This window comes from Dufourea novaeangliae, unplaced genomic scaffold, assembly GCF_001272555.1.
Source record: "Dufourea novaeangliae isolate 0120121106 unplaced genomic scaffold, ASM127255v1 scaffold125, whole genome shotgun sequence".
Taxonomy (NCBI): domain Eukaryota; kingdom Metazoa; phylum Arthropoda; class Insecta; order Hymenoptera; family Halictidae; genus Dufourea; species Dufourea novaeangliae.
Window position 1 is genome coordinate 728,021 of NW_015374020.1, and position 27,643 is coordinate 755,663.

The following is a 27,643-nucleotide window of genomic DNA, read 5'->3' on the forward strand; positions in this document are numbered from 1 at the left end:
AACTGTAGTTTGCTACACGGTCACGGACGTACTACACACACCTTTTCTAGCCTGTAAGTTTTCGATTTACCGACGGTGAACGGAACTTTGAAAGAGAAACAGGAAATTGTTCGAGGCTCTGGATGAAAACAGTAAATTCTTTATGAACGCTTGTTAGCGTCAACGTGTTTAAAACAGGTCATACATGTAGGATCGTTAAATAAACGATTTTAACTATTTAAAATCTATATATTAAATTCAAGAAAATGACAGCAAACGATAAATACAAATGGAACAGATGCCTTCCCTTGTAGGCAGAAAAAGAAAGAGAATCGATTGTCTTTCTTGCCCATTGAGTATGGCCTGATTTATGCACAACATTAATGATACAACGACACTTTTGCTAGTAGGATCTTGCTTCCATCGCGAAGGCTATGTGCCATCGAAGGACTGCAACATCGAAATTGGTGCGTGTCAGTGGACCGTAAGGTGTTAATGAAAATTATGTCTCTGATAAGAACAGAAATCAAATTAAATGTTCTCGACGGTGCCCATTGGTTTATACGAATTGTAGAGATTCTGTTTCAAGTTCAACAGACTGGGTAAATGTGTTTTCCGATAAACCACGCGGAAACGAACGCTTCAAACCCCAAACAGAAGTCTCTGAATACGCAAGGAACGCAACGCGTTACGCAAGAGATGGGCACAACTGGTTGATTGTACAAGGGGTACAGGAACCCTTTTCCTCCCTATTTCACGCAGAGTGGGCGGTCGAGGGGAACAATGGACGAAAGAATCGTCTGGTCTATAATGCACGAGCGTGTGGCACCAGACGGGACTGGCGAGTACCGGCACACTAATACAGAAGGAACAATGAGACATCGGCGGGGAGAGAGAGTTCTCCAGGGCTCTTGAAACAATTAGCGGCACCGGCGTTAATCTACCGCTCGACCCTCCCGTTCCGTCGATCCGCGCCGGATTCGCGGGACATTTAAAACGTTCTGTGATCAATCGAATTACCTCGACGCACGTTCTCGCGAAACGAATTTTGAACACGGCTGATAACTAATAATAATCGATTCTTCGATCGGTACTTGGAAAATATGTAAATAGGAAAATGGAAACAGGGAAACATTCAGATTTTGGGAATGCATAATTATCAGCTGAATGTTTGTTTGAAAAACATTTTCTCGTGATTTTTTCCCCCACATAAAGAGAACAGACGAGAGTCATAAAATCACCTATCGCCCTTTTATGAATCAGTCGTGTGCACACGACACGACGAATAAATCACGTATTCTCTTATAAGAGTTTCGCTGACGTGGATAATCCTTTGCATACGCGTCCGTTCGATCAGACGTAAGGAACCGATTGAAAAAGGACAAGCTGCGCCGGAGATGCTCCGCAATAGAGGTAGCTGTCCCGAGGAACAGATGGTTCGATTTATTACGTGCTCCGGCCGAGCAATCAGGGCCGATAATTAAACTTCTGAAATTCGCCCGGTCGCCGAAAAGTGCTTGGCAAGCAGACGCTTGCCGGTATCAATTACAACGACAAAAACTTATTAAGGTCGCCCCGGTATCGAATACGAATATCGATCGGTTGCGGTAACGATACTCCCGTATACGAAGTCCCCATTAGATACAGAATTTCGTTTAACACTTTCAACGAGCGTTTTACAGTTCGCCGATTAATTCGAATTAGCATTTTACGCATGGAAATGACCAACGTGTTATCGAATCAGTGCATTATTAAATGAAACAGTATACGGAAAGTAATTGGAAACGCTGCGTTTCCGAGCGAGACGGTTTATTGTGATACCTCGGTAGGAGGTCCTTGTTTCGGTCTGGTGATGAAGTCTTTATCGAGTCGATTGGAGGAGAAAAATTGACTTGTTACTTATCACGTAATTGTATATCCCGGTTTGTTATACAGTATTTGCTCGATAAACAGAAGACTAGATTTATTCCATAAGAGTTCAATCCCCACCACTGGGGAGATCCCCCTTGGATCCACCTAACACGCTATCCTTTTCTGCGACCGTCGCAACGCTACCGACATCGACATGTTCCATAAGTGTAACAAAGTAGATCCCAAGTTTTCATACTTATCCAGAAAATACTGTATTGCGACATTTGTCAAATGTGATGCAGACTTGAAACAGCATATACACTGCTTTGCAATAACTATAACGCCACCTTAAAATTTTCAATCCGTATGTATGGTGGTTAAAATAAAAACGAACAATTTTCTTCTAGAGAATACAATCTATCCTTTTCTGAAGAATTATTACCACATACACCAGTAGACTTGGTTCGTTTTTATTTTAACCACAATACATAAGAGTTGAAAATTTTAGGGCGGTTTTATATTTATGACACGCAGTGTATATACCTGTGTAGGTAACGAAATTCGTATGAAATATGCAATATTTTGTAAAGATTACATTGCAAGATTGAAATCATATTCGCTGGGCGTAGAATATCACATCGGCGAAAATTCAAGAATTCATCGAGCTTCCGACCAATAAATTGTACACGGACTTACCTTTACCGTGCAGCTGCTGCCTATTCGTGTCCGCTCGAAGGTTTTCCGCAGTGTGAACCAGCTCGTCCAGTTGCGGCTTTTTCTTCTCCAGTTCCCGTAAAACATTCTGCACAAACCAGAGACAGTTGGGGATTAGTACGGCCACTTAAAAGTTACGAAACGATTTTTAAATCCCCAGTCGCACCGCAGCGCCACGCGGTCGAAGAAGCGGCGAGACGCGCCTGGGAGAGAGGAAAACAGTCGTCGCGTCGTTTATCTTTGATGCCAATCGCGAACTGCAACTTCGATTTTCGTAGCGTGGAGGGAGGGGGGAGGACAGAGTAAATTGCGAACGACAAGTAACCGAGGCTCGCGATGTTCAGAAAGTGTTGAAAACTTCGACACGTCGAACCAATATTTAGAGGTATAGGAACGATAATAAATAAGTAATCGTTTTTCTGATCATCTCTGAATTTCAAGCACAACGAACTGGTTGACTTCTGCTATCGAATCAAATTAATCGATCAACCTATTCCCATTATCGTGTTAACAAATGACGAATATATTTTGGTAAGTGTCAAAATATTCCTATCTCTGAAGATCAGTTTTTTGCCACTGAAATCATTTTGTCAAGCACCATATGCATTCACTGTAAATCGCGTGGACAATGTGATCGTCTAATATTGAAGACCTGGAAATGTCAAAGGGAATTATGAGTTCCGTTGATTCGTGGATAAATTCAAAAAGATATTACTCATTTCAACAAATCCACTTCACAAGAAATTATTTAAAAAGTATTAACGATATAAGCTCTCAAATGTAAACAATCCAGTCCCAGGATCATTTATAATTTAACCAACGACGCAATTTTTCTGATAGCACAGCCAATACGTTATTGGATTACCGTGTCACGAGTCTCGAGAACCCGTGCCCATAGCTATTTCTATTTTAGCTCGACGTGTCTAGGGGATAAAAAAGAAAGTTATAACCAGGAATTCCGGGCAAGCATAAACGTTCCGCGAAAAGCCTCAGGTCGATCACCTGTTTCTGGCTCTCGGTTGTGGCTGCTTTCTGCAGCACACGGGCCCTATCGATCGGCCGTAGGCATTCTAGAAACCGAGCTACCATTTTCCCAGCCCATTGTTACGAGAAGTGCGGGGGCGCGGGCTAGCTTTTTCGAAAGCTCATTAGCATTTTGCGAACGAGACACGTATTACTGTCCGATTCTGTCGCCCTGTATAATTCCCGCGCGGTATAAAATCACGCGAAACCACGACCAATTATAACTTACCCGCCTGTACATTTAGGCGAAGACACAATGCGAAGTACTTGGTAATGCCGCTGGTGCATCGCAATGTTCGAACATAACTATTGTACAATTGCGACAGATATGATGAAGGAGCTCTGACCGGAATACGTTACGAATTCGAATCGAATAAGTTACGTTCGAGTGTTATTTAGAGGGGTGGAAAAGAGAATGAGAGCTTAACATCGTTTGACCGTTGAAAATATAAACCAAGAGATTCGTACTGAAAATTGTTGTTTCCAGTGTTATTTATGGGGAACAAGAGAAATGGTGCTTACATCGTTCGACTGTTGAAAACGTAAACCAAAAGATTAATACTGAAAATTGTTGTTTCGAGATCGGAAAATCTGTCAAAGGAATCGAATCATTTTGAAGGCTGTTTTAGTATTTTTAATAAACGTTGTAATGTTATCTCAACTGAACTTTGACAAATATTGACAATAAATAAGTTACTGCGTTTTCATTAAATTAGCAATTCAAATCTGTTGCTCCAGATAACAATGTCAGCGCGGAACAACGTTAGAGAATATTCATCGATGTTATTCCTACAAATTCCATGATTTAACGTTACGGCGCACTGGACTATGAAATGACAAAAAAAAGAGAACCTCGAACAGAATTTTTTACTGACCAGGTATACCATAATGAAAATTAACCAGGATTTATAATTACCTTGAAACCCCCTAAAACCTTCCGGAGAAAAACTTAATTTCCACTTATAATCTGGAAATATTTAAATCGGCCTAAAGAATCGTGTCGAATCACCGTACGACAGAGCACTTTAACAGGGATAATATTTTCTTGTTCAATGAACCGCGGATAAATCGTTAAATCAAACACACCGCGCATCCTTCGAAGACCACGCGAACTGTACATGTACGTGATCAACAGCAATCTCTTTGCCCTTCCATATTACATTCTTCGCTCGTGTTGTTCCATTAAAAATCCAGTCGCTCGTGTGAAAAATTGCGCGGTATACGAAGGATGTACTTTCATTATTACATCCTCGGGTAACATTTTTATCATAGGGCGAGGCGAGAGAGAGAAGGTGTGCGCCACTGGCCATGGAAATGTTTGCCGAACCGGAGATTCCACGGGGATTACGAAAACAATAACCGTGTTAAGTCTCGCTAATCTGTGCGGAGCCGAGATAAAAGGACAGCCGAACGACTCGCTCCTTCGCGCCCGACTACACCGAATCCTAATCCCATTCTCCCGCTCGCCTAACGATCAAATTAATTTTCCGAAAGTCGAGTAACCGTGAAACGTTGGGATCCCTGGTCCCCGATCCGCCCCCATTTCCGCCGCGCCCCGGCCCACCTCGTTTCGTTTCATTACATCGACCCCCCCGGTCCTCTTGTCGCGATAACGAGACAAAACATCGATGATACGAATCAATGGGACCGGCTGCGAATTACTCCTAGCTACTTCTTCTCATCTCCTACAGTTAACAACGAGGGGAACTTATTGGGTTGGTAATTTTTTCGTTTTGTAACATTAAAAAGAAAGCAACAATTTTGAAATCATAACAGTTCATACAATCAACAATCAAATTTCCTGCATTATAATTCATCATTAATATATTTCCCTCCGTTGAATATTCAGTCAAAGGGATTAATGAAAAACGTCATGAATTTTACCACCCAACTAGGGTACTAGGGGGTTTTAATATATTCATAAGAACAGTAAATTTTCTATAATCATAATTTTGCTACGTTTTGCTAGTTAGGGAACGTTAGAAATGCATAAATATTCGCAATCTAGTGATTACTCGTGTTAGAAAGTGTAATCGCTACCGATAAAACAGTAAATTTACATACCATCAATAATAACACTGTCCTTAGAATTTGATCAAGTACGTTCGTTCAGATGCACAAGGGAGATCACAACACGGATACACACAGAATGAACACTAAATAAACTAACTTGAACTAAATTGAAATGGACTACAGTAAATGAATTAATAATATAAAAAATATAGATGCTCTTCTTCGAGGGTCATTCCGCGTCGACTAGGTGTGTCCCCATTGACGACTGCCACCGAACTAAGGAAACGTTACTCGAATCCCATGCGAAGGTCAGAAAAATAATAATAAGGTGTTAGCTAGCAAGAACAGCACAAGCAAAGACGGCGGGGTCGAACGACAGAAAACAGCGGGAGGTATTTCTGACCTGAAATTTCGCTTGTTGACAACTTAAAATTGAAATCTCCAACACAATTTCATTATTTCTGATTTACATTTTATTTTGACATGTATAATCATTCTTTTAAGTATCTGATACCAGTAACCGAACACTCTGTACATGATATAGTTTTAAATGGTCTGTGATTAGACATAGAATTTAGAATGTCTTTGATAATATTGTGCAGATTTTAGTCGTCTTGTTACGTGTTAAGTGGTTTTATATAGCACAGAAATGAAATTGTTTGTCAAGTAACGATAGGTCATCGTGAATTACGAGGAAATTCTTAAATGTACTGAATTAAAACAAAATACTAATGTATAGTCGTCCTTTTTCCTTCTCAAAGCGTGATTACAGAACTAGAAATCAATTTGCCTGTTCATAAACTCGATCTCGGAACGTTTAAACGACGACCGATGTACCGAACATTTTCATAGTCCCCGATGAGAGTGCTTTTTACTGTCAGTCTCATCCAATTCTGTTCGAAGTTGGATCCTATAGGTAGAGTGTCGTCGAATTACCTAGATTCAGTCTCCCCAGACGACCCCCAGATTGCTCCGCTAATCTAGGTAATCCACTTTCTTAAGACTTTTCGTCGACGGTTCTACTTCACCATTACCTCTTTCTTTTTTTTTTTTTTTTTTTTTTGTAATCAAAAACTGGTACGCTATTAGAATTGAACACGAAAAAATTCGTGGTTTCGTTAACACTGCGGCAGAATTATTATATTAGAAAGACCAAAATATTTATATCAAGAAGACCAAGATACTTATATTAGGAAAACCAATATATTTATATCAGAGAGATCAAGATACTCATATTAGAAAGATCAATTCGGGCTGGAGGACAGTCACTATTTTCAAGGTCCCATAGAATTTCTATTTACAAAATTGTCCCAAAAAAAACTCCACACGAAAACAATTCCGGGTCTCTTCAACATGTCGCGATTCGAAGGAATTCTCAAGGGAGCCCAGATCCGCTCTTCTTTTAATCCCATTCCGTACGGGCGCACAAACAAAGTTATTTATAAGTCTCTCGTATAATCGATCGTGCGTTACTTCCGTGTCACCGGCCGCTCGGAAAACGGAATATATATTCTGCGGGCACTCAAGAAGGTTCAACGAGGCGGGGCACGAAAATATGAAACAGCCCAGCCATCCGACGATATAATGTATGGTGATGCATCGCATCGTTATGGAAATGCGAATTTAAATACGAATATTCCGCGTGGGCGCGAGATAATGGCGACTTCGTCACGTGTGAAACGAACTTCGCTAATGCAAGGTGAAAACAGTGCGCCTCCGCGCCGCTGGTGGAGGGAAAACGCGACAAGGAGGAATACATTAGAATTTTTATGGGGAAAATACCAGCCGATAAATTGTTACGTATACGGCTGCTTCGTAACGATGGAACTGTGACAGAGAAAACAGCATGTATCACTTTTCCGAGAGTCTTCGATTTTCGGAGGAGAAACAGGAAAGTATAACAAGGAAGTTTGTGGAAAAATATTTACCCGAAAATGATCGTATACAGAATACTTAACAGAGTATTCTATGTAACGATTATTATAGGCTTTCTTTTAGAAAAGAAAAAACACATACAGAACATTTTTTATACATTTTTTTTTTCAGAATCTTTTGGGGGTAAAGTACTTCATATTTTCTTAAGGAAATTATTTCTCATAACCGATTATATATGATAGTTGTATCATTCCCGCTAATTGTTAACACGCGAAACGATAAAATTTTAAATACAGAGTATATGGTATTTAAAAAAAAACGAGTAGTTTATTTTACGCATATGTGCGCACAAATAAAGGGAAAATATAATCTGCACCTATAGAGATTCCTGAATTTTCACGTAAATAATTCGCCAAACATATTTTCTGTTTATTCCAGGTAGATCGATGTTTACTTTGGATATTTTTTCAAGCTCAACATGAAATGACTATAAACGCATATTTGAACTTCGAAGAATTTTTTTTTTTTTTTTTTTATTACAAATTCATTAATGCTCTATCCTTGCCATGGCACACATTAAATGTGATTTCCGGTCGCACCTCCCGGCAATATATTTCGTTCCCTTCAAGACATCAACTTAAAGAACCACTTCGATTTCCGCCGACTTTGTAATTTTCTTGAACCGTACGATTTACTTTTAAGTCCTTCGGTACAAGGAAGCGCAAAGAAATCCCCTAAATCTTTAAATCCTTTCGGAAGCTCCTTTAGAAACTGTCAAAATTGAGTATCAAATAGAGTTCACAATAAATTCCAAAAGAAGTAAACATACAAATTATTCGAAACAAAAACTACAACGTGGAATGTATTGTGTACAAAAGATAAACTGTATATAAATGCAAAACAATGGAAAATTGTACAGTATTTAAAGTAGCTTAATAGAAGGATCCTCAGAATCCCCGATTCTTCGCTGCGACCGCAGGTTCTCGTTCGCGTTAACCTCGATTAATTCCGCCCGTATAATCCCATTTAGATATCCTTCGGTACTTTTCCCGAACAAAAGAGATCCCGATAGCGTGGAATCGAAGGGGGATGACCATAGATGGAACGCGTTAACCGATCGCTACGACCCGATTCATTGAAAAGGGAGAGGGCCAATAGGCTGTCGCGTACTCGTTCCCCAGCGGTAACCATTGGAGAATCCGTAGGATCCGATCCGATGAAACAGGAGCCACGGGAATTTCAATGAACACCGGTTGCCTTGAAAAACCGTACGTTTACCACGGGAAAATGGTGTCCACGTTGCGCGATCTCGCAGTCCGTTTTAATTCGCAAGGGCAAAAGATTCCACGTGCTCCCGTTCTTTTCATTTACTCATGAAAAGTGCACAGAAATGTGTCTCTAATTCTCTTCACCGTATACAATTGTAACTAGGTTAACTCGCTTCTGAAATCTAAACGATCATCTCCGTTTCGAGGGAACATTATACATATATGGTACAAAATTCGATTCACGTTTTTCTACCGTTTATGTTATCGAACTGTTAATACCGTTTCAAAACATAAGTACTCTTGACACTCGCGTAATTACGTTTCCGTGATCCGTGCACACCAGGTACACGCTGTTTCAGATAAGTCGAGAGTAATCAACGTGCGCCGGGAACGCGAGCAAATCATGGTAAATTCCACTTTGAAACGATAACGTGCAGCAACGGGAAGATAAAATACAAACGCCCGATCCGATAGATAGCTGTTTGACGAGTAGTTCGAAGCGTCGCGGCGCTTCAGACGTATCGCGACAGTCCTGCTGCTTGGCCCCCCTAATATCTAATTACTTCCATCCCTTAATTACGTTAATGCGAATGCAACCTGGGAAACGATATTGCCTCGGTTTCCATCAAGAATATCGTAACGTTTGCCGCGCTAATTGAATTGAACGATACCGAACGGCGCGCACGTTATGTAACACATTTTAATCAGATCAGACGGGAGTTGAATAAAACTTGATCGAATGACATCACAGGGACCATACTGTTCGCTGATATTTGTAACTAAATGTCCATCAGGTGGGAAGTATGAAAAAGGTGACAAAAGTGAAGACAGAAATTTAATTGTTTTTTAATTACGATTACTTTAGTCAATCGGGATGGTAATAGATGAAATCCATTGGAATAATGAGTCGAATGTGAATATTTATATGCACTTATTATCGTTGGCTGTTTCAACGCAATGAACACATACGAATGTTGCCGTGGTTATAACCAGGAGATGAAAACCAAAAATTATAATTTGATGAAATATTATAATTTGATTTTATATATAATTCAAAATAAGAAAATGGAATAGAGAACAGTTCTTAGTAGTATATTTTAATTCTTTGCGTTTAACTTAATTGTACCACACACATATTATTGTTTATGCTTACTAAAACATGAGAACAAAGCGAATATTCATTTGTCCATTGAAGATTCTAAAATTATTAATTTAAGTGTTCATTTTACACATCAATCACTTACTTAACGAAAGCTAATAAAATTCTTCTTTCACTGCAGTTTCCACCTTCACACGCGAAATAATGCATAAAAATCCCCACTCTAGCTACAGCCGAACCCGAACTTCCGATCGATAACTCGTAATGGTAATTCGAACAAAGTTAACAAAGACCGTCCCGTAAAATAGCAAGCAGCAAGGATCGACGGTATATTCCTCCCCGGAGTAAAAATGACTAAAGCGAAGTTTACGGGGTGAATCGAGGGTGGACGGGGAAATGATCTCCTAACGATCCTCCTCGCTGAAACTCGAGTTCCGCTCGAATAATCACGTTGGCAAAGCGAACGTTTACATCTTTTCCTCCCCTCGAATCCAATTAAAAGGTAATTGAAAAGAAGGGACGGCCGTCTTGTCGCGGGTCCAGCGGAAAGAATGCGCCGCGACCAATGGACGGAAGATAAATTCCCTGGTTAAACTCCACTGTCGCCCCGACGCCCCCCGAATAACTTCTCCAACTATGAAATATTCCCTCATAAGCGACACGAACCGTCTCGGTCCCCGTAATACCGTTCATTACCGCGGAACGGGGGTGACCGAGAGGGTAACCGTTGTAAAGTATGGAAACTTACTCGATCAGCTCATGCATTATTCATTGCGACGCTCTTGAAAACATACACACAGTGCCCCCCCTCGCCTATCCCCCTACCGATTTCTTATGTCGGATCCATGGCGACGCGAGCACTGCGGTACGGTGACGTTTCTGGCCGTGGAGGAACGCCTCGACACTTTTATCGATGGATAAAGTCGAGCGATGTTTACTCACGGTCGAGAGTCGAGCAACAGTTGAAGCTTTTTTCGTACCTCGCGACGAACATATCTGAATGAAACCATTTTGATTGTTCGTTTGCATGAACGAATCGTTGGGCTTGTTCGCTGTGAATGTCGATTTTGTCGCGTGGATACGCGACTGACGAACTCGCGTGGGCCAAATAACTTCTGCACGGAGAAACTGGAAAATCTACAGATGTGTACTATGTAATTACTGGGCAGTTCTCGAGTGCCGAGCAAAAACATTAGTCGAATGATTGGTTAAGCTTGCTCACTGCGGATGTAGATTTTGTGGGGTGCATATTTTACTGACCAACTTGTGTGGCCAAATAATGTCTATGGACAGGAATTGGGAAATCTACAGATGTGTACTAATTATTGGGCAGTTCTCGAGTGTCGAGTAAAAACATTGGTTGAATAATTCGTGAAGCTTGCTCACTGAGGATGTAGATTTTCTCAGGTGCATATTTTACTGACCAACTTGTGTGGGCCAAATAATGTCTATAGAGAGGAATTGAGAAATCTACAGATGTGTACTAATTATAACATGCTACTTCTGTATCTCATAGTAGAAGCCTTTTTTTTTTACAGATGCTAGAAAAGGAAAACGAAGTGAAGCGTTTACATGCCTGTCTCTGCACGCGAAATTATACGTCTATCACAAACAGCAACGTAGCCAACGTCCCCATCGATCCTCGTGAATATTCACTTTTTAATAAGAATCAACGCCAGGCATTTGGTAATGGGAGACAGGCAGGCGACCGTGCCCGCGAGCCTCGTTAATGGAAATGTCCGTGGTGCACGAGGCGCAGGTGAAACAGACGGGGAGAACGGTCCTTTCAGTGTAAACTGGACTTAACAATATTAGCGAGCATTGTTCGAGCCTCTGCGAACCCGACAATCCTTGTCTCTTTCCGGAACACAACCCTCATCAGTGGTTGGAGGAGAGAATGCAGTGGACGATCGTGAGATGCACTCGGTGTTCACACGATCGAATATTGTAGACCCGTGAATTCACGCGAGTCGAGTAAATAAAACGGCACCGTCAGAAATTTTGGCTGGCAGAGATATAATTCACCGTGACTGTCTTGACCAGCTATAAATGATCATTGCTTCTCCAAAGATTTATGGCTCGCGGTATCGAGTATACCTCTCGTTGGAATTCGCAATCATCTTTGCGAATCCCGTATGACGATCTGGTTAATGGGATTGGAATATGGACAATTAGTGCAAATCAGGTCCAAGAGTGGACATCTCCCGGACGATATACACAAGAGCCAATCCCGGCCAGCGTTTCTGTTCCAGCAAACTCGCTGGCGGAACTAACAATCGTGTGGTCGCGAAAATAACGAGACACACTCGGTACGTGGCATAAGAAAGTTGCATTACGCGATACGGCGGCGACGAAAAAGCGGCGCAGGGACCGGTTGGACGGTCGCTTTTACGTTAGAGCCTTGAGTAGCAAAGACTCAGCGGGACCACCGAGGAGACGCAACAAAGGATATTCCTTCTAAACCGAGAGCTAACGTTTTCAACGTCGAGGTGATGGGGAAAAAAATTCGCCTCTTCTCTCCCTGGTGGTCCCAGGGATGCTTTTTGGTAAGAAGATTTTCATTGACGTCGTTAATTTTCTTTTCTATTTCGCTCCGAAAAACGAGCGAGGATCGACACACGGTGGAAGAAGGGCATCAAAGGACCTGGGCGTAGAGGATGATCTTATTGCATTTTGGTCGGTAAAGAAGCGAATGAAGCGGAGGCAGGAGGAGACGAACAAGGGAAAAAACGAAATTATTGGGCAAACAAGGACCCGTGTGCCAGCTCCCCGTGTCCCTTTCCTACCCTGGACAATATTCGCGTGAAATTCGTTTTGGCCGCGCCCTCAAAGGCGACGCTCCGTTCGCCTCAACTCGATACGACTTAAAACGGACCATTCTGTCCGGGCCACGAAAGATTGCGGAGCCAGCTTGCGATTGTCTCCTTCGGTTCGAGGGGATCAGGGGCAACGAGGAAACGAGTTATCGAACAGAAGGGAGAGGTAGGAGGCGCCAGCCCAAGCGGGAACGTTTTATGGGATTGGTAAGAAAGGATTCCCGGATTTCAGGAGCGTACCTCTTGACGCGTTCGCGACTATTCACGCTTTAACGCAAAATATTCAATATTCTTCTACTGTATATACATTTTTAACAGGTCCAATCGCTCTAAAAATGTATAAACATTGATGAGTAAACAGAGCTCAAATATACCTGTGGGAAACAAATTCCCAACGTTAATTTAATCGAAAACGAAGTAGAATACACTGCGTAACTATAACACCACTCTGCAATTTTCAATTCTTGTGTATTGAGGTTAAAATAAAAACGAACCAAATATACCATGTCGGAAATACAGTTGAGAAATAATGTCTCTCCAAAAAAGGATAGATTACATTCCCTAGAAAAAAAGTGGTTCGTATTGATGTTAACCACAATACACAAGGATTAAAAATTTTAAAGTGGTTTTATAGTTATGCCACGCAGTGTATCTATACAAAATTAATTGAAATAGATCATATTGCATTTGAAGGGGGGACTCACCAGATGGATGCAATTTGATTTTTTATATGTTATATTTTTTTTTAGAGCTTTTCAAGATCAATGAATTTTTTTTAATGCTGTGTTGTAGCCCATAAAAACACAAATTTGGTTATTACATGTACGAGAGCCATGCTTATTACGCTTTAATTTTCAGAGAAACTTTTCAACAAGTAAGGGATACAAGTACACTCCTTAAATTAAAAAAAAAAAAAAACAATTCGGTGCACTCCATATTTTGTTTACATAATAATTCTTGGTGACCCACCCCGTGGAATCATCTTCTCGCGTGTATTTCCGGAACACCCTATACACTACGTAAATGACGTAACGTAATACGTAATAAGGGAGCACTATGTACAACAGATGTGACACAACGTCGTGTATAACCAGAGAATACTTTACTTACGTTAAATCGATGGTGTAGAGTGCTAGAGTACACCGGTGCACTCGAAGTGCTCGGCTGAGGCTCCTTTCGATCCATCCCCAGCAGAAACTCGCACGTTTCGTCCACGACTAAACGCGTCTCTTTTTTTTCGCCCTTCAACAGACACGATTACCCCGCAGAACCCGGCCTCTGGGGGCTCATCACCACGCGCTTGGTAATATTCGTTTGAGCTCCTTCGGTGGGCTCACACGCTCGCGTTCGCCCTTTCCCGAAATCGTCCGACATGAACTGCACTACCATATCCCCGCCGTGCGTATTTCCGTGCGGTACATCCGTTCCCGTGTGTTCCCTCGTCCCCGTACGACGATATTTCACGCGGTTCTACCGCGCTGTGCCTCGAAAAATGTCCTCATTGTTGGCCGCCCTCTTTTTCATCGTAAATCTGAGGACACCGGCGAAACGAGGGGGGAGAGGAATCGCGTGGAGCTTCCTGAAAAGCTCGTTCAACGTATCGCTGGCATTCGAGAAGGAAACGAGCGCAGCACGTGGAGTCCCTGTCACGTTCCAACGATTCTCGGTAATCGATATTTTATATCTCCTTTTTACACCGAATTCTTCAACCCTAGTATGGCTTTCGAGTACTTTTATTAGCACATTATTGGTTTGATGTTTTGACACCTTCGGTATAGTAATCAGTTTATTCTGACATAATTTAGTTTTCATATCTTGTAGAACTGCATTAGGATAGAGAAAAATATGGAAACGTGATTAGAAGTGCGTGTGTTTCTTTTCTTTTCGGATCATGCTTCTTGGAGGACAATTCTTCTTCTACTTGTCTCGTCGCATACGATACTTATTCGACTTGTCTAATCACGGGCTATCCTCATTCTACTTATCTGGCCTAGGCCGATCCCCATTCTATTTGTGTGGTCTGGGTTAGGTACGATCCGCATTCTACTTGTCTGACCAGTGGCGATCCCTATTCTACTTGTCTGACCAGGGACGATCCTACTATGCTTGGCTGACCAGGGGTGGTCCATATCTACTTATACTATTATAGAATAGCACCTACTCTATAATACTCTCATGACTACATATAGCCCCCCCTGTTCTACTTTCATGACCACATATGGTATATATTCCACTTCTATTACTAATACACGAAGCATATTGAATGTTTTGTATGATGTATATGTCAATATATGTATATATATACCAAATGACTTCAGTATTTGGTTTCTAGCCCGTGATTCAGACATTGAAGCTTGTCAATCGGTACCATCTTAAAAAATGAGTAGAGTCTTGTCCACAACATCTATGTACTTTCCTACCAAGAATACAGAACAATTCACTAAACCTAATATTTCAACAGCAAACATAGGCTTCTCTTCTTGACCTTTACGATCACTTACTGGAGTAAATTGTGAAATGCAGTTAACGGAAGGGAGAGAGGGAGTATTCAAACAAAGAAATGTCATCTCGTTGATACGCTAGAGGGGATTCGCAATGACGAGACGTCAAAGCCACGACTGTCATCCTGTCAAACCACTCGTGCCTCTCTCTGCGGGATCGGATCGGGGGGAACGGATAATGCGGCCTACCGCAACGTCAAAACACCTAAATGAGCAGTGACAAGGCGTGGTAAGCGGCGTTGTAAAATATACGGATACGGCTTTCCGTTTAACGGGTGTAACTAGCAACGAATTTACAACGATCGCGACCGTTAATACGGCTTTTTGTCTCCGGCCGCAACGCGACGAATCAACATCCATCAGCGACAGAATCGTGGACAATTTCGAAATCGAGTTCTGGGGTCGTTTGAATAATTTCGGTCGAACGTTTGTACGGGACGATTATCCGAAATCAGCTAGTTTCCCGAGCGATCGAATTATTTGAATAATAATTCATCATTGCATTTATTAACATTCAAAACCATTTATATTAATCAAAATTTTCAGATTCGAAGTTCAGGTCGAACGTTTGTACGGGACGATTATCCGAAATCAGCTAGTTTCAGAATCATTTCATTTGTTGATTAATAGATATAAAAATTCCAAAAGAACTAGAACAGGATATATGGTTTCGAGTTGAAAATCGATTTAAATTCTCTTTGATTTTCTCATCCTTTTTCGCCTATTTTCATGGTTATGAAACTATTGTATTAACACACGCACTCTTTAATAATAAAAACTATGTAACGTCGAAAATCATCGACTGTAATGATTCTACTCCAAAACTACTAATCTTGACAATGCAGAAGAAATGTATCGAATGTAAAGTGGTATCGACAATGTAAGACAAGAGCTTGAAGATAACCTGTTACGAGACGATGCAAGACGACCTCTTTCTCCTAAACGAGCTAATATTTTCTAAGTTTTCCTCTGAAACTTTATACACCATCCGATAAGAAAATTTTGTACCGAGAGAAAAAAAAACTAAGATTCCACCTAAGACCATAACCTTGTTAAGACGAAACGATGTTCCGCGGGGAATTAGCCGTATCTTTCTTACGGTTACAGAAGACATCACGAGCAAAAGATCCCTCTGTTTCGACCAAATATCCCGAGGAGCAATAGCACGACCGGTTTAATTCCATCTTTTTACGATAGCACGGGTAAAGAAACCGGCGTGTTATAGAGGCGAGAGCGGAAGCCAGCCACCACGCTCTATCGATTTTCGTTTCGTTTGGTATTTCGCCGGCTGCACATCACCGACGAAATTCCATTGGCGCCCCTCCCCGTCGTCAAAATCACATTATCGAATTCACACGCTGATAGCTACGGCGTTGTTGTAACACCCTGAGAAACGTCGAGCGATTAGAGAGGTTCGTTACCGATTTTGGTATCAACGCGGGAACCGCTCCTACCTCAATGCTACAACATCGACTCCTTGTTAATTTTGGGTGTAACAAACCCGCCAATATTGCTTGCACATTGCGATTCAATGGGTATAAATACACTGTAAATTTTCTACCCTACGATAATGTATGGATAAAATATTATTACGATGAAAAGAGATAAGCGAATAGTGTAGTCGAAGTGATAGGGGAATTTTGAAGACTTTTCATAAACAAATCTATTACAACATTATTGAAGTTTCACCTAAGAAAAATATACATCTTTAACCGTAAAGATAAATATGCAATACAGATATAGAAATGCACAAAAACATATCGAGTACCCTGTAGAAGTTTAACAAGGTTTTTCTTGAAAACGAAGCCTTTGACGATAGAGTTACAAGTTTCCTAAAATTTCACCATATTTTCTTGTTTCAAAATACCATCCAATCCCCGTGTACCACAAATTTGATCACAACGTGTAACATTTACCGAGTACATCGATTGGTCGTTAAGTAAATTAAAAAAACTCCAACGTGCCGCAACGATCAACTATTCGCTGTCGGAACATTAGCAGATTGAAGATCCTCGAACAACGCGATTTACACCGGATATTTTATTACAACGTTTCAGTACACGGCTCTGTTCCAGTCGTATTTCTTTCCGCCAGCGGGGAACAAGCAATATTCTTCTCAACAATTTTATCGACGAGCACACACTGTTTAAACGAGACGAAGATAAAAAAGGAAAAGAGACATCGAGTCCACACGAGCACACGAAATACGTTACACGGTTACAGGGTGTGAGACGAAGAAAGAATATGGGAATTGGAACGAACGACCGGCGAAATAATTAAAATTTAGTTGGTTAATAAAACGTGGAGGGCATGAATTCCGGACGCGTTGTATTTCGACGGAAGCTCGTCGTGAAACTGACTGAAATTCGCAGCTTCATGGGTACCCGTGGGTAGCTAGGGAACGGTATTATCTCTCTCTCTTTCTCTTCTTCTCTTCATCCTCCAGAGCACGACGATCCTATGGGGTGTAGAGCCTACAGGGCACGAAATTCCCCGTAACAGAGGGTGCCGTTTAGCAATCGCTTTAAACCGATTTCAAAACAGACCCGGCTATTCCGATCCGTTGTCGGTTTTAATTAAAAATCTTCGTCGTCTCTCACGATTCGAACCACGAGAGTTATTCGAATCCACGATGTCCCGTTAAATTTCTCGATTGAGAAGAACAAATCGTGAAATTGTCTTCCGGCGATACAGTAATCCTTGATTACTGCCATTCTCTTATAATACACTTTACTTAATTTTATATAAAAATTTACGATTTGATATGTAATGTTAATAAAAATGGTACGAGTCATAATTCATTCTGGTTGAACAGTCAGGCGTAAGTTCGAATCCATCGCTGCTTTGATATCTAATCGGATGGCGAAGGGGCCGACAAAGAAGATACGCATTGCGCACTCGCAATCTATCCCTCTCCGTATTATAATTGTCGAATCTTTACGCACGATTTCCCCTTCGACGAATTCAACAAAGACAAATCTGGCGGAAAAATTTCGAATTGTTAATCTTTCGTTATTTCGTTTACAGAATAATGAAGTAATTGAAAATCAGGCTGCGTTAAATACAAACAGAATCTAAATTTTAACGTGAAGTGTTTCTGACTCGAATGCGCTAACAAATATGAAAATCGGCTGCTCGTCCCCATCTCGGTGCATAGATACAAATATAAGGCGGTTTCACGTCTCCGTGAGAGCGTCTGGCTCACATTGGTTTATCGTCAACGAATATATTACGGCGCAGCCCGTCGTCAAATTTCATTCGTGCATTGCTCGAGTGCCCTGGGGCGCGGAAGCAAACAGCAAGAAATATGATAAAAGGATGAAAGGAATAAGAATTACAGATCAAACAAATCTCGTGTTTGTTCTTCCACGTAAATTGCGTAAAAAGGAAACGATGTTTCTTTGAGAAGAACAACGTACCTGAACCACTCTTAAAAATAATTAAACTCAAATGGTACTAACAAGGGGAACATACCAAAGTGACAATCATCGATTTTTATGCAACTCTAAAAAACTAGCTCTCATAAAAATGTTTGCACGCGTATTTTTTTTAGCTACTATCATCCATGTTGAAGGGGTTAAAACAACCCTCAATGTTAGGGGTGTGAAATACATCTGATCGAATATCTCGGTTTAAACCATTTATCTACCTCCAATAACTTCCGCGATATTCGACCAAATACATTTCACACCCCTAACTCTGAGGCCTGTTTCCATCCCTTCAACATACATGACAACAGCTAAAAAAAAAATACCTGTCAAATATTTTTATGAGAAATACTTTCTTACAGAGTTGCATCAAAATTGATGATAATCACTTCGATATTGTCCCTTGTAAGATGGATATAAAAGGACAATCTAACGATCAACTTTCAGCTGTTTCATTTGTTCATAGATAGATTTTCCAAAAAATGTTATCCCATAATAATCTCATATGTTTTTCCTACTTCACGTAGGTAACTCCAACAAAAATTTTAAGTCTCCCTAATAAAAGAACCCCGAGCTCTTAGGATGAAAAAAATATTAACTTTCAACTATTTCAGTGATTCCACATTTACCTAAACCGCATGGAAAGGAAGAAGAATAATCTTGTAGACAACACGATCACGTATTGTTCCCCTTTAAACGAAATCCAACAACACCGAAAACGTACGGCGAAGGAAGGGTCAGAAGACAGCGAGCACGTCCGAGGACACGTTACAAAATGGGTCGCGCGGTTATGAGTATACGCACGTGACGACGCGAAAAAAAGTACGATGATCCCGCGTTTCACCGCCGTGATATTACTTTAACGAGGTCGGGGCGTGAGTCGCAAAAAAAAAAAAAAAACTCGCAAATATTCTCCCCCTGCGAGGTCGTAGTAATATCGCGTAGGCGTTTTGCGGTGAAACGAGGCCTCGAGCAATTAAATATTCGGTTACCATTCCCGTGAAGAACTGACAAGTTCGTCGTGGACGCGCAAAGAAAAAAAAAAAAGGAATCATCTGCAGCCGCTTGCAGTTTCAATTGTTTCGAGAAGAACACCGTGTGCCCCTCGTTTCTCGGATTCGCATAATCCGAAAGTAATTTTAATTTAACGGGCGAGAGGGGTGGCCGGCGACACTAATTACGGGAATTCGTGGAAAGTTCGTCAAAACTCGGTATAATTAAACACAGCGGCCCCGTGGCTACGATTCCCTTTAAGAGAACCTCGGCCGGAACGACGACGGGAGTAAAAGGAGGATCTTGTAATATCGGATGGGGTTGGAAATAGGTAGGTAAAGGTCTATTTCTGTTGTACGGGTGGAAGCATTGTTACGACCGGGGCGTATTTTCTTTCTGAACGATTCAATATTCCGTTCTGGACTATAACGGTGACGTATACAGAAGCTCGGTGGCTTTGGGCTCTGCAATATTCATCGTTTATGAAACAGAGGTGAATGTTCGACCGAGTCGAGAATAACTTCCGGCTAGGATATTGAAGATATTAATCAATTACATAAGGATAGTGATTAAATTGAACAGGTGGTGTGATGCAGTCCTGAAAAGACTTGAGCGAAATAAAAATGAATCATGAAAAATCAGACCATGGATGATTGTGCAGATTCTCCCGTTTTGATGCGTCATTTTATGTACATCATCAGACAAGTGGGAAACTGTATATTACTTATTAAGAAGTAGATGTATCATTTACGAAGAATCTCGGTAATTCGGATTGTCTTGAAACTTTAGAGATTTGTAGTAGACTTCAAAAAAAGTATCGGGTAATTTTTCAAAACACCTCTTAAAGGGTAATTGTTTTCTAATTTTTCTGTATATCTTAGAAACTGTAATAGACATAATATAACAGATTTGTTGGAATATACATTTAATGGATTGTTATGCTCTATAAAACTGTGTAATGAAACAGTTAAAAATGCGCATTTCCATACACATCTAGGTGCCTACTAACAAATTTCCTATTAAATTCAATTCCCATCTTCACGAATTCATGCTCAATCGCTTCGGTGCACGTTCCAAAAGTGAAAAGACCGAAACGGGTCTATTTCGTCGTGTCCTTAAACTTCGTCCAAAACGATCATGGACGTACAAATTCTCTTAACGGTACAAGATCCGCAGAAAGAGGTCTACGAGAAACTTGCTCGTCCCGAAGCGCACGGCCTAGGCGTGTTCAAGTGGCATCGGGACGCTGGGCGCAGCTCGCATCGCCGAATGGAGGCTATTCGCCGAATGCCGATGTAACCGGGGAAATTGCGAACTCGAGGAAGCTTCTTCATAGCCACCGTTCCCTGATGTTATTACTCGGCAGCATCCCGACAGGATGTAAGGAGCGAACGCGAGGATAGCAAGCTCCGGAATTCCGCGCGTTCGCCGACGAAAGTAAGGAAGAGGACGGGCACGAGAGTTATCAGCAGTCGAAGAACAAAGCTCCAAAGGGAGGATGAGCAGCATGGAAGCTATGGAGCCGAATGTTTATTGCTATTTTATACACAGACGGGCGGAGGAGGGAGTCCCTTTGACTAAAGTAACAGAAGATTTTTATTCCTGCCGGCGGAAGAACAAAGGAATTATTCACGATAATCCTTTTCTGAATTCAGTGTATTGTCCTACTCTGATTATGAAAGAACACTATTTCTAGATCATTCTCTTTCTGAACCTCTTAAGAACCGAGCAGTGAAAGAATACAAGTTTTACACAGAAGATCTTTTATTCCTTACGAAATTACGTACTTAGGTGAAAGGAGAAATAGTGATGAATAAATTGTGAAGTAAATCTCTGAAATTCTCTTTCATAACCACGATGTTACAGAACAGACTTGAATCAGGTAATTTGACTCAAAAGTAATTACAAATTAAATATTCCATTAATGCGGCATTGGTAATGAGTTAAGGATCATTGAATATAAGCGAAATTATTATTCTCGGGAGGAGATTGACACTAAACACATATACGCGTACAAATAACGTATTAAAAAACGCGTAAGAATAAAAAAGAAGATATTTATATCTTCGTAATGGGTTTTGAGAACTTGAAAATAAAATACGAATTTCCTTGAACCGATTGCTAAAGTCTCTCTATTTCAACAGTAACTTGACAACGGTGAATGAACATTAAAATGCAATACCACGAATAAAAAATTTTTCATAAATTTAATACACGTAAAATAGACGTAACATATAAAAGAACTATTTTACGGCCATTAGACCAGTAAATAAATGAAAGCTAGTGGACCGGACGATCCACCGGCTCGACGTGTCCTGCTGGAAGCTCGAAATTAGAGAAGATTTCACGGCGCACAGTGATCCGTGTCGTTCGAATTTTCCCCGTTCCCAAATTCCCGTGCACTGTCTGTAACACAACGGAGCCTCGCGTAAAATTTGCAGGAACCGTCACGTGGAACCCTCGTAACGTTACCGCGAACCAAACTCCAGACGACCGTGCGAGGGCCAATGCAATTAGCGTTCGTAATACGCACAATTTAAATGCATGCCCCTGCTGCGCCCCGAACGGCGACACGGTTTTCCCTACAAGTTCCTACGAACTAGATTTACTCGAATTCGTTTTGCATCCCCGTGCAGGGAATACTCCGGTGTGCAACATCGCAAATACTGTCAGAAGTATAGTACACAGCAATGACAATATGCGGACACGAGTGCCTTTAATGCGTTGACTGCCTATATAAAAAATCCCGTAAGCTCTAGATTATGATTGAGATTGTGTCCTTATTTTTCAAGTGATAGTGATTGTTTTGATTCTAAAAAAAAAAAACATTCTTTTAACCAATATCTCAGCTTAATAGGTTAGTGGTTGAATTAACATTTAACTGGTGAGGTGGAATTTTGACTACACAATTAATTGTCATGTAGAAAACATCGAAATATAATAAATCTTCGATTAATGCTCGGAACTATTTCGGAACACTTATCGTAAAGGAAAACTATGCCGTTGTATTTTACCGTCAAATATTAAAAGCAGTAGTGGAGATGATACAGAAACATTTAACGTAGACATCTGGCCGAGCATTTATCGAGAATTGACTATAAACAAATATCTCTCTCGGATCCATATGTCTGTCCAAAATTCGAAGTAACGTCTCGTATTTCCGTGTTCCGGCAGGCAATTATCGGCCCCGCATATCGAATCATTTTAATTCCCGTAATCAACGGAATTCAAAGAGGTCTCCAATACCCCTCCTGTACAGAATGGAAGACCACCTCTCCCAGCCTTCCACCTTTCTCTTCCGCTCCGCGGGCTCTCTTTCATTTCTTCATATCTTTCGTCCCGGCTTTCCAATCGGAAATCAATAACAACACCGGCGTAACAAACCCATTGTTTTCGACCCCTCCTCCGACAAATCGTATTCCGAAAACTCGGTTCATCGGGAACGTCGAATGGCGCTTTAACGAGAAAGAAGGCCGCTGGATCCTCGCGGAATCGGCTCCCATTGATCAACGGAACGCGCTATTCTTCTCCGAGCAAGGGAACGAGAACGCATAGAGGCGACGAGAAGTAACCCAATTTCCGCCAAGAATGAAGCTTTTTAACGTGGGTGGAACGTCTTTCTCTGGTCGAATTTGAAATATTATCGAGAAAAATTGTCTCCCCCTGCTCGAACGTGGAAATCGAAAAGAAAAAATCGATGGTAGCACGGACAGGGTAGACGGAGGGACTCGTTCCGGATCGAGGCTTTATCGAAGAGGTCGTGAAGGGGTTACCAATCAGTCTTAATTAATTCGTTCCATCGAGCACCGGTCGAACAATGTACCACTTTGCTCGGGACTGGGAAAGATTACGGGGTTTCACCTGTACAGGCAGCGGGACGATGTATGAACGAGTTAAACGGGGAATATTATAATCTTTGATTGAAGTCGTCCTTTGATAAAGTAATTTGAATAATTGGTCGAGATAATTTGGATACACGGTTCACTCTACTCGAGTTGTTCGTGAAATAAACAATTAAACAGCCAAAGACGATGACAATATATTTTATATTACTTTGACAGAGAAACGTTTAGTATTATTGCGTCTTAATGATCTTTGTTAAATAAATTTATTTGCAAAAATTGATACGACAGATGTACTAAACCTTTCGAACCGCTTCTGGCTTTTGACTTAAAAAAGAATCAATATTAAACATCAAATTCCTCGCAAAAGAATTAAAAATCATTAGCACCGTTGCTAAAAACAAACAGATAAAGCACGCGCAGAACAAATATTACCGTAAACAGAATAAAAAAACGCACAAACGGCTCCAAAAGTCACCCGAATTCAATAAAAACGATCGAATTATCCAGTCAAAAGTTCCGACAAATCCGTCACGCCGTTTTCACGAATGGAGCTTCACGTATAAAAAAAAAATTTTTTTTTACCGTAAACTGTGACGAAAAAAAAAGGACGCGGATCAAGCGGACAATATATCTTCGAAAATTCAGGAGCAAATCGTCGAAGGGGCTGGCACACAGGGGAAGAGGAGAGAGAGAGAGAGAGAGAGAGAGAGAGAGAGAGAGAGAGCACGAAATCCGCACTCGAGCAATCAATAGTCCGAGCATAACTATTGCGCGCGAGAAGCAACAATGTATCGTCGACGCACAGAGAAAGGCGTGGCAACGTTCATTGGTCCCTTAATGCCAATGCCAATGTCATGGTTTCCCCGGTCAGTAACCCAGAAACCCCCGCCCTCGTTCGGAAATCCTACGAAGCGACATCGTTCCACGGAATTCGAAAGATTCCGCTGAAACTTCACTAGAAAGGCATCTTCGATCGAGAAACTGTGCAGGGAACTGCAAGCTGATATAGTAGAGATTGGTGGTTCTGTTCACTTTACCCTGCAGAGCGAATAAAGAAATATCTTTTATGCGATGTTTGTGGTGTAATAAAAATCTGTGTTTCGATTACGTTTTTGATACGTGTTACTCACACATATGTAATAATATAGAATAAAAATATACTGTTAGTCCGATATTTGAAAATATACATGCGTTCGTTGTCACTGTTAAACTGTTCTAATAACAATGGAATAATAAAATAATTTACTCAAATGTACATAATAATACATATACATATTCATAAAAACAATATTAAACGCAATAACTTTTTTATACGCGAAAAAAAACCAATAGGTCCGCCGGGGATCGAACCCAAGACTGCTTTCTAATACGTCTACTTTAGAGCGAACGGACGAAAGAGAATCCGTTCACGACCATAGTCCCTTCTTAGATTTAACGTAGTTCACAAATTCACCGTTCTTATAACGTAGAGGGCAGCAGAAAATCCCAAACTTTTTACACTATCGATATTTCAGAACATGAGACACGAAGTCCCGTAAGATGATAAGTCTATCTTATACCTAGTCGGTGGTGAAAGTTCCAACCCCGTTTTGCTACCCTCGTGGATATTGCAGGTCACGGTGTTGTCGACCCAGTAGCTTTCAGATCCCTGCTTTCCGTCGGTATGTTTGATAAGATAAGAATTGTTTTTTACGTTTGTAGGTAAATGGAAAAAACTAGATCGTTTGGATAGTTTATCGATGAAAACACTTGGCTGAGATGTAAGATTTTTATCCCGAATAAAATATATTATGTTTAACCCTTTAACGCCCAGTGTTGCATCGGTGCAATGCTCGTTTTAAAAGTGCGTCAAATTCTGTCGCCGGTTAATATCTAACTTTTGCAACGGGGATACGGAGTTTCACTGATGTGAAGTAAATCTCCACGTTTTCGGTTGAGAAATTCAAGTGTTCCTTCAAAAAATAAAGAAAAAGAAAAAGAAGAAATGAAAATATATGCCTGTTATACGGTTAAATTATTTGCATATGAACGTACTTCAACGTGCCCAAGGTATGGAAAAACAATTGATGATCGTATTTATCGGTAAGTTATTTATGCAAATACAAACCGAAAAGTTTTACGTCGCTTTGCAAAATGAGGTCACGATTCCAGAGGCAGTAGCAACCGAGACATAACAATCGCCTGTCGATCGACCTCTCTAATGTTTGTATTTTGGAATGATGATCACTGAACACTCGGGGATTATTCTGCATTTAGTGATACGGCTTGGTCATCACGAACGCGAGCGCGCGCGCGGATTAATTCGCGTTTGCTAATATAGCTCGGTAATCCGATGGAATATTCCGTTTCTGAATGAAAATGGGTTATTACAACTCCGTTACTGTGATACACCAAGCCAGTCGTTGTAAACACAATTTTTCTACACGTGGAATTAATACATACATTTTCTTTATGATAAATGTTTGATAGTAGGGCTTAATTTGACTGTAAATTGTAAATTTCAGCAGAATTATATTCTCTCAAAGTGAGCGCGAAGTAAGCACTTTATGAAAACCATAAGTTATTTAATGCTAGATTGATTCGAAAGCTTAAAACGAAGAGATAGAAACTTCGGGTACTGGTAAAGTGTTACTGAATACTGTATTAAGATACTGAAGTACCCGAGCGTGCACTTCGCCGAAGTTTCATGATGAACCGCATTTATAGTTTAAAAATATTTATGGGTAGGTTTTATAAAGATTTATCGTAGTCGGTTGAAGTTATCGTAAAATATTTGCGAATCAGAAAACGCGTAGAAAAACAAATTCCACGGTTTTAAGATAGATGAATTTCTCTGTGTTCTCTACTCACCTTTTGTTTGTCGATCATTTGTATGATTTTGTCGACGTCGCCGACAACCACGGCCTGTTGTCGTGACATCTCTTCTTCGACGGTCAACCAATCGCGTATCTGCAACAAGAAAACGTAGCAGATTCATTAAAGTCAATAAATATTTTACTTACTTCAGATAAAGAAATTAACTAACTCTACTGGCCAAAGTACTAGACTGGTGTCAACTTTTTTATATTTAAAATAAATTTCTTCCGTAATTTTTGTGGAGTTAATCACTTTGGCAAATAAACGACTCATAGATATTAACATTTGCGTTACTATGCGCCACGTTCAGATCATTGGGTCGCCAACGGGTCATATAAAGGTCGTCGAAGGGTCGTCAAACGGTCGTCGGCGGTCGAAGATTTGTCAAAGAGTTGTCGGAAGACACGTTTTTCGACATTTCACGAATAATTCCATAATGTAATTTAAAAAATACATCAAACAGACTAGTGGAAATGTAGTCTTTGAAGATTGTTGTAGCAACAAATAGCGTCAAAGAACGCGTTAATGAATAAAAGTGAAACAAACCACGAATAAAGCAAACTGTTCCTGGTAGCGAGTACAGGCTCTCGGCGGAGTCTGACTATTACTCACTGTTTCCACTTTCATTAACCACAGACGGTGGTACAAGTTTTACTAAAGTGATGTAAAAACGCTATTAAACATAATTACCTATTTCATTCTATGAAACGCGGTCTACTAATTAATAACAAGTCCGCCTTGCGCTGACTCAAGGCTTTATTCGCACCTATGTTTTTGTAGGACATTAACCCCCTCAAAACCCAAAAGAAAATTATAGCAGGTACAACGTATCAACTTGTCCACTCGATCATTATCCTTCAACAAATTTCTCGCGAGTCTATACCAACGACGAATGCCGAATGTATCGAGACAAGAATAAAAATACACCCCTGTCGTTCAAAGGTGATGGAATGGAAACGGAAAGAAATCATCGATCAGAAGGGGGAGGAAACGGGACAGGACAGAGAGGGACGCGAGAATCGAGTATTTACAGCCGGAAATTAACGGGGAGTGTCCGCCCGTAAGTGGCCCAACTCTGTATCCTAATTTCGGGGCCGAGAAAGGACCAGACGTGAACGCGCGGCGCCAGCCAATCATTGGGTAAAAACATTAAACGCGCGTCGCGTATTGTTACCCAGAGCATTGTCTCCTCGATTACCGCGGCATTGTCTTCGTTAACGAGATTATCTCGCGTAACATCGCGTGCGACTATTCGCGCAGCAAATACGCGCGTTTCGATATCGGGACACAATAGTTCTCCTGGCCCCGTGGGAATGGTCCCGGTGTGTAATTAAATATCAAGAATGTACACCGGTTAATTGATGTTACACGGGACCAAACAA

The 27,643-nt window shown here is 40.9% G+C and overlaps 1 protein-coding gene across 1 annotated transcript in view; it reads right to left on the minus strand.

Annotated features, from left to right (window-relative positions):
* LOC107188916 (dystrophin-like) overlaps positions 1-27,643 on the minus strand; it is a 164,127-nt gene that overhangs the window by 51,501 nt on the left and 84,983 nt on the right. Inside the window, exons 31-32 of the mRNA XM_015577313.1 lie at positions 26,256-26,354; positions 2,527-2,632 (exon numbers count right to left, since the gene is read on the minus strand). Of these exons, the coding sequence (XP_015432799.1) occupies positions 2,527-2,632; positions 26,256-26,354 (205 nt within the window). The remainder of the gene's footprint in view (positions 1-2,526; positions 2,633-26,255; positions 26,355-27,643) is intronic.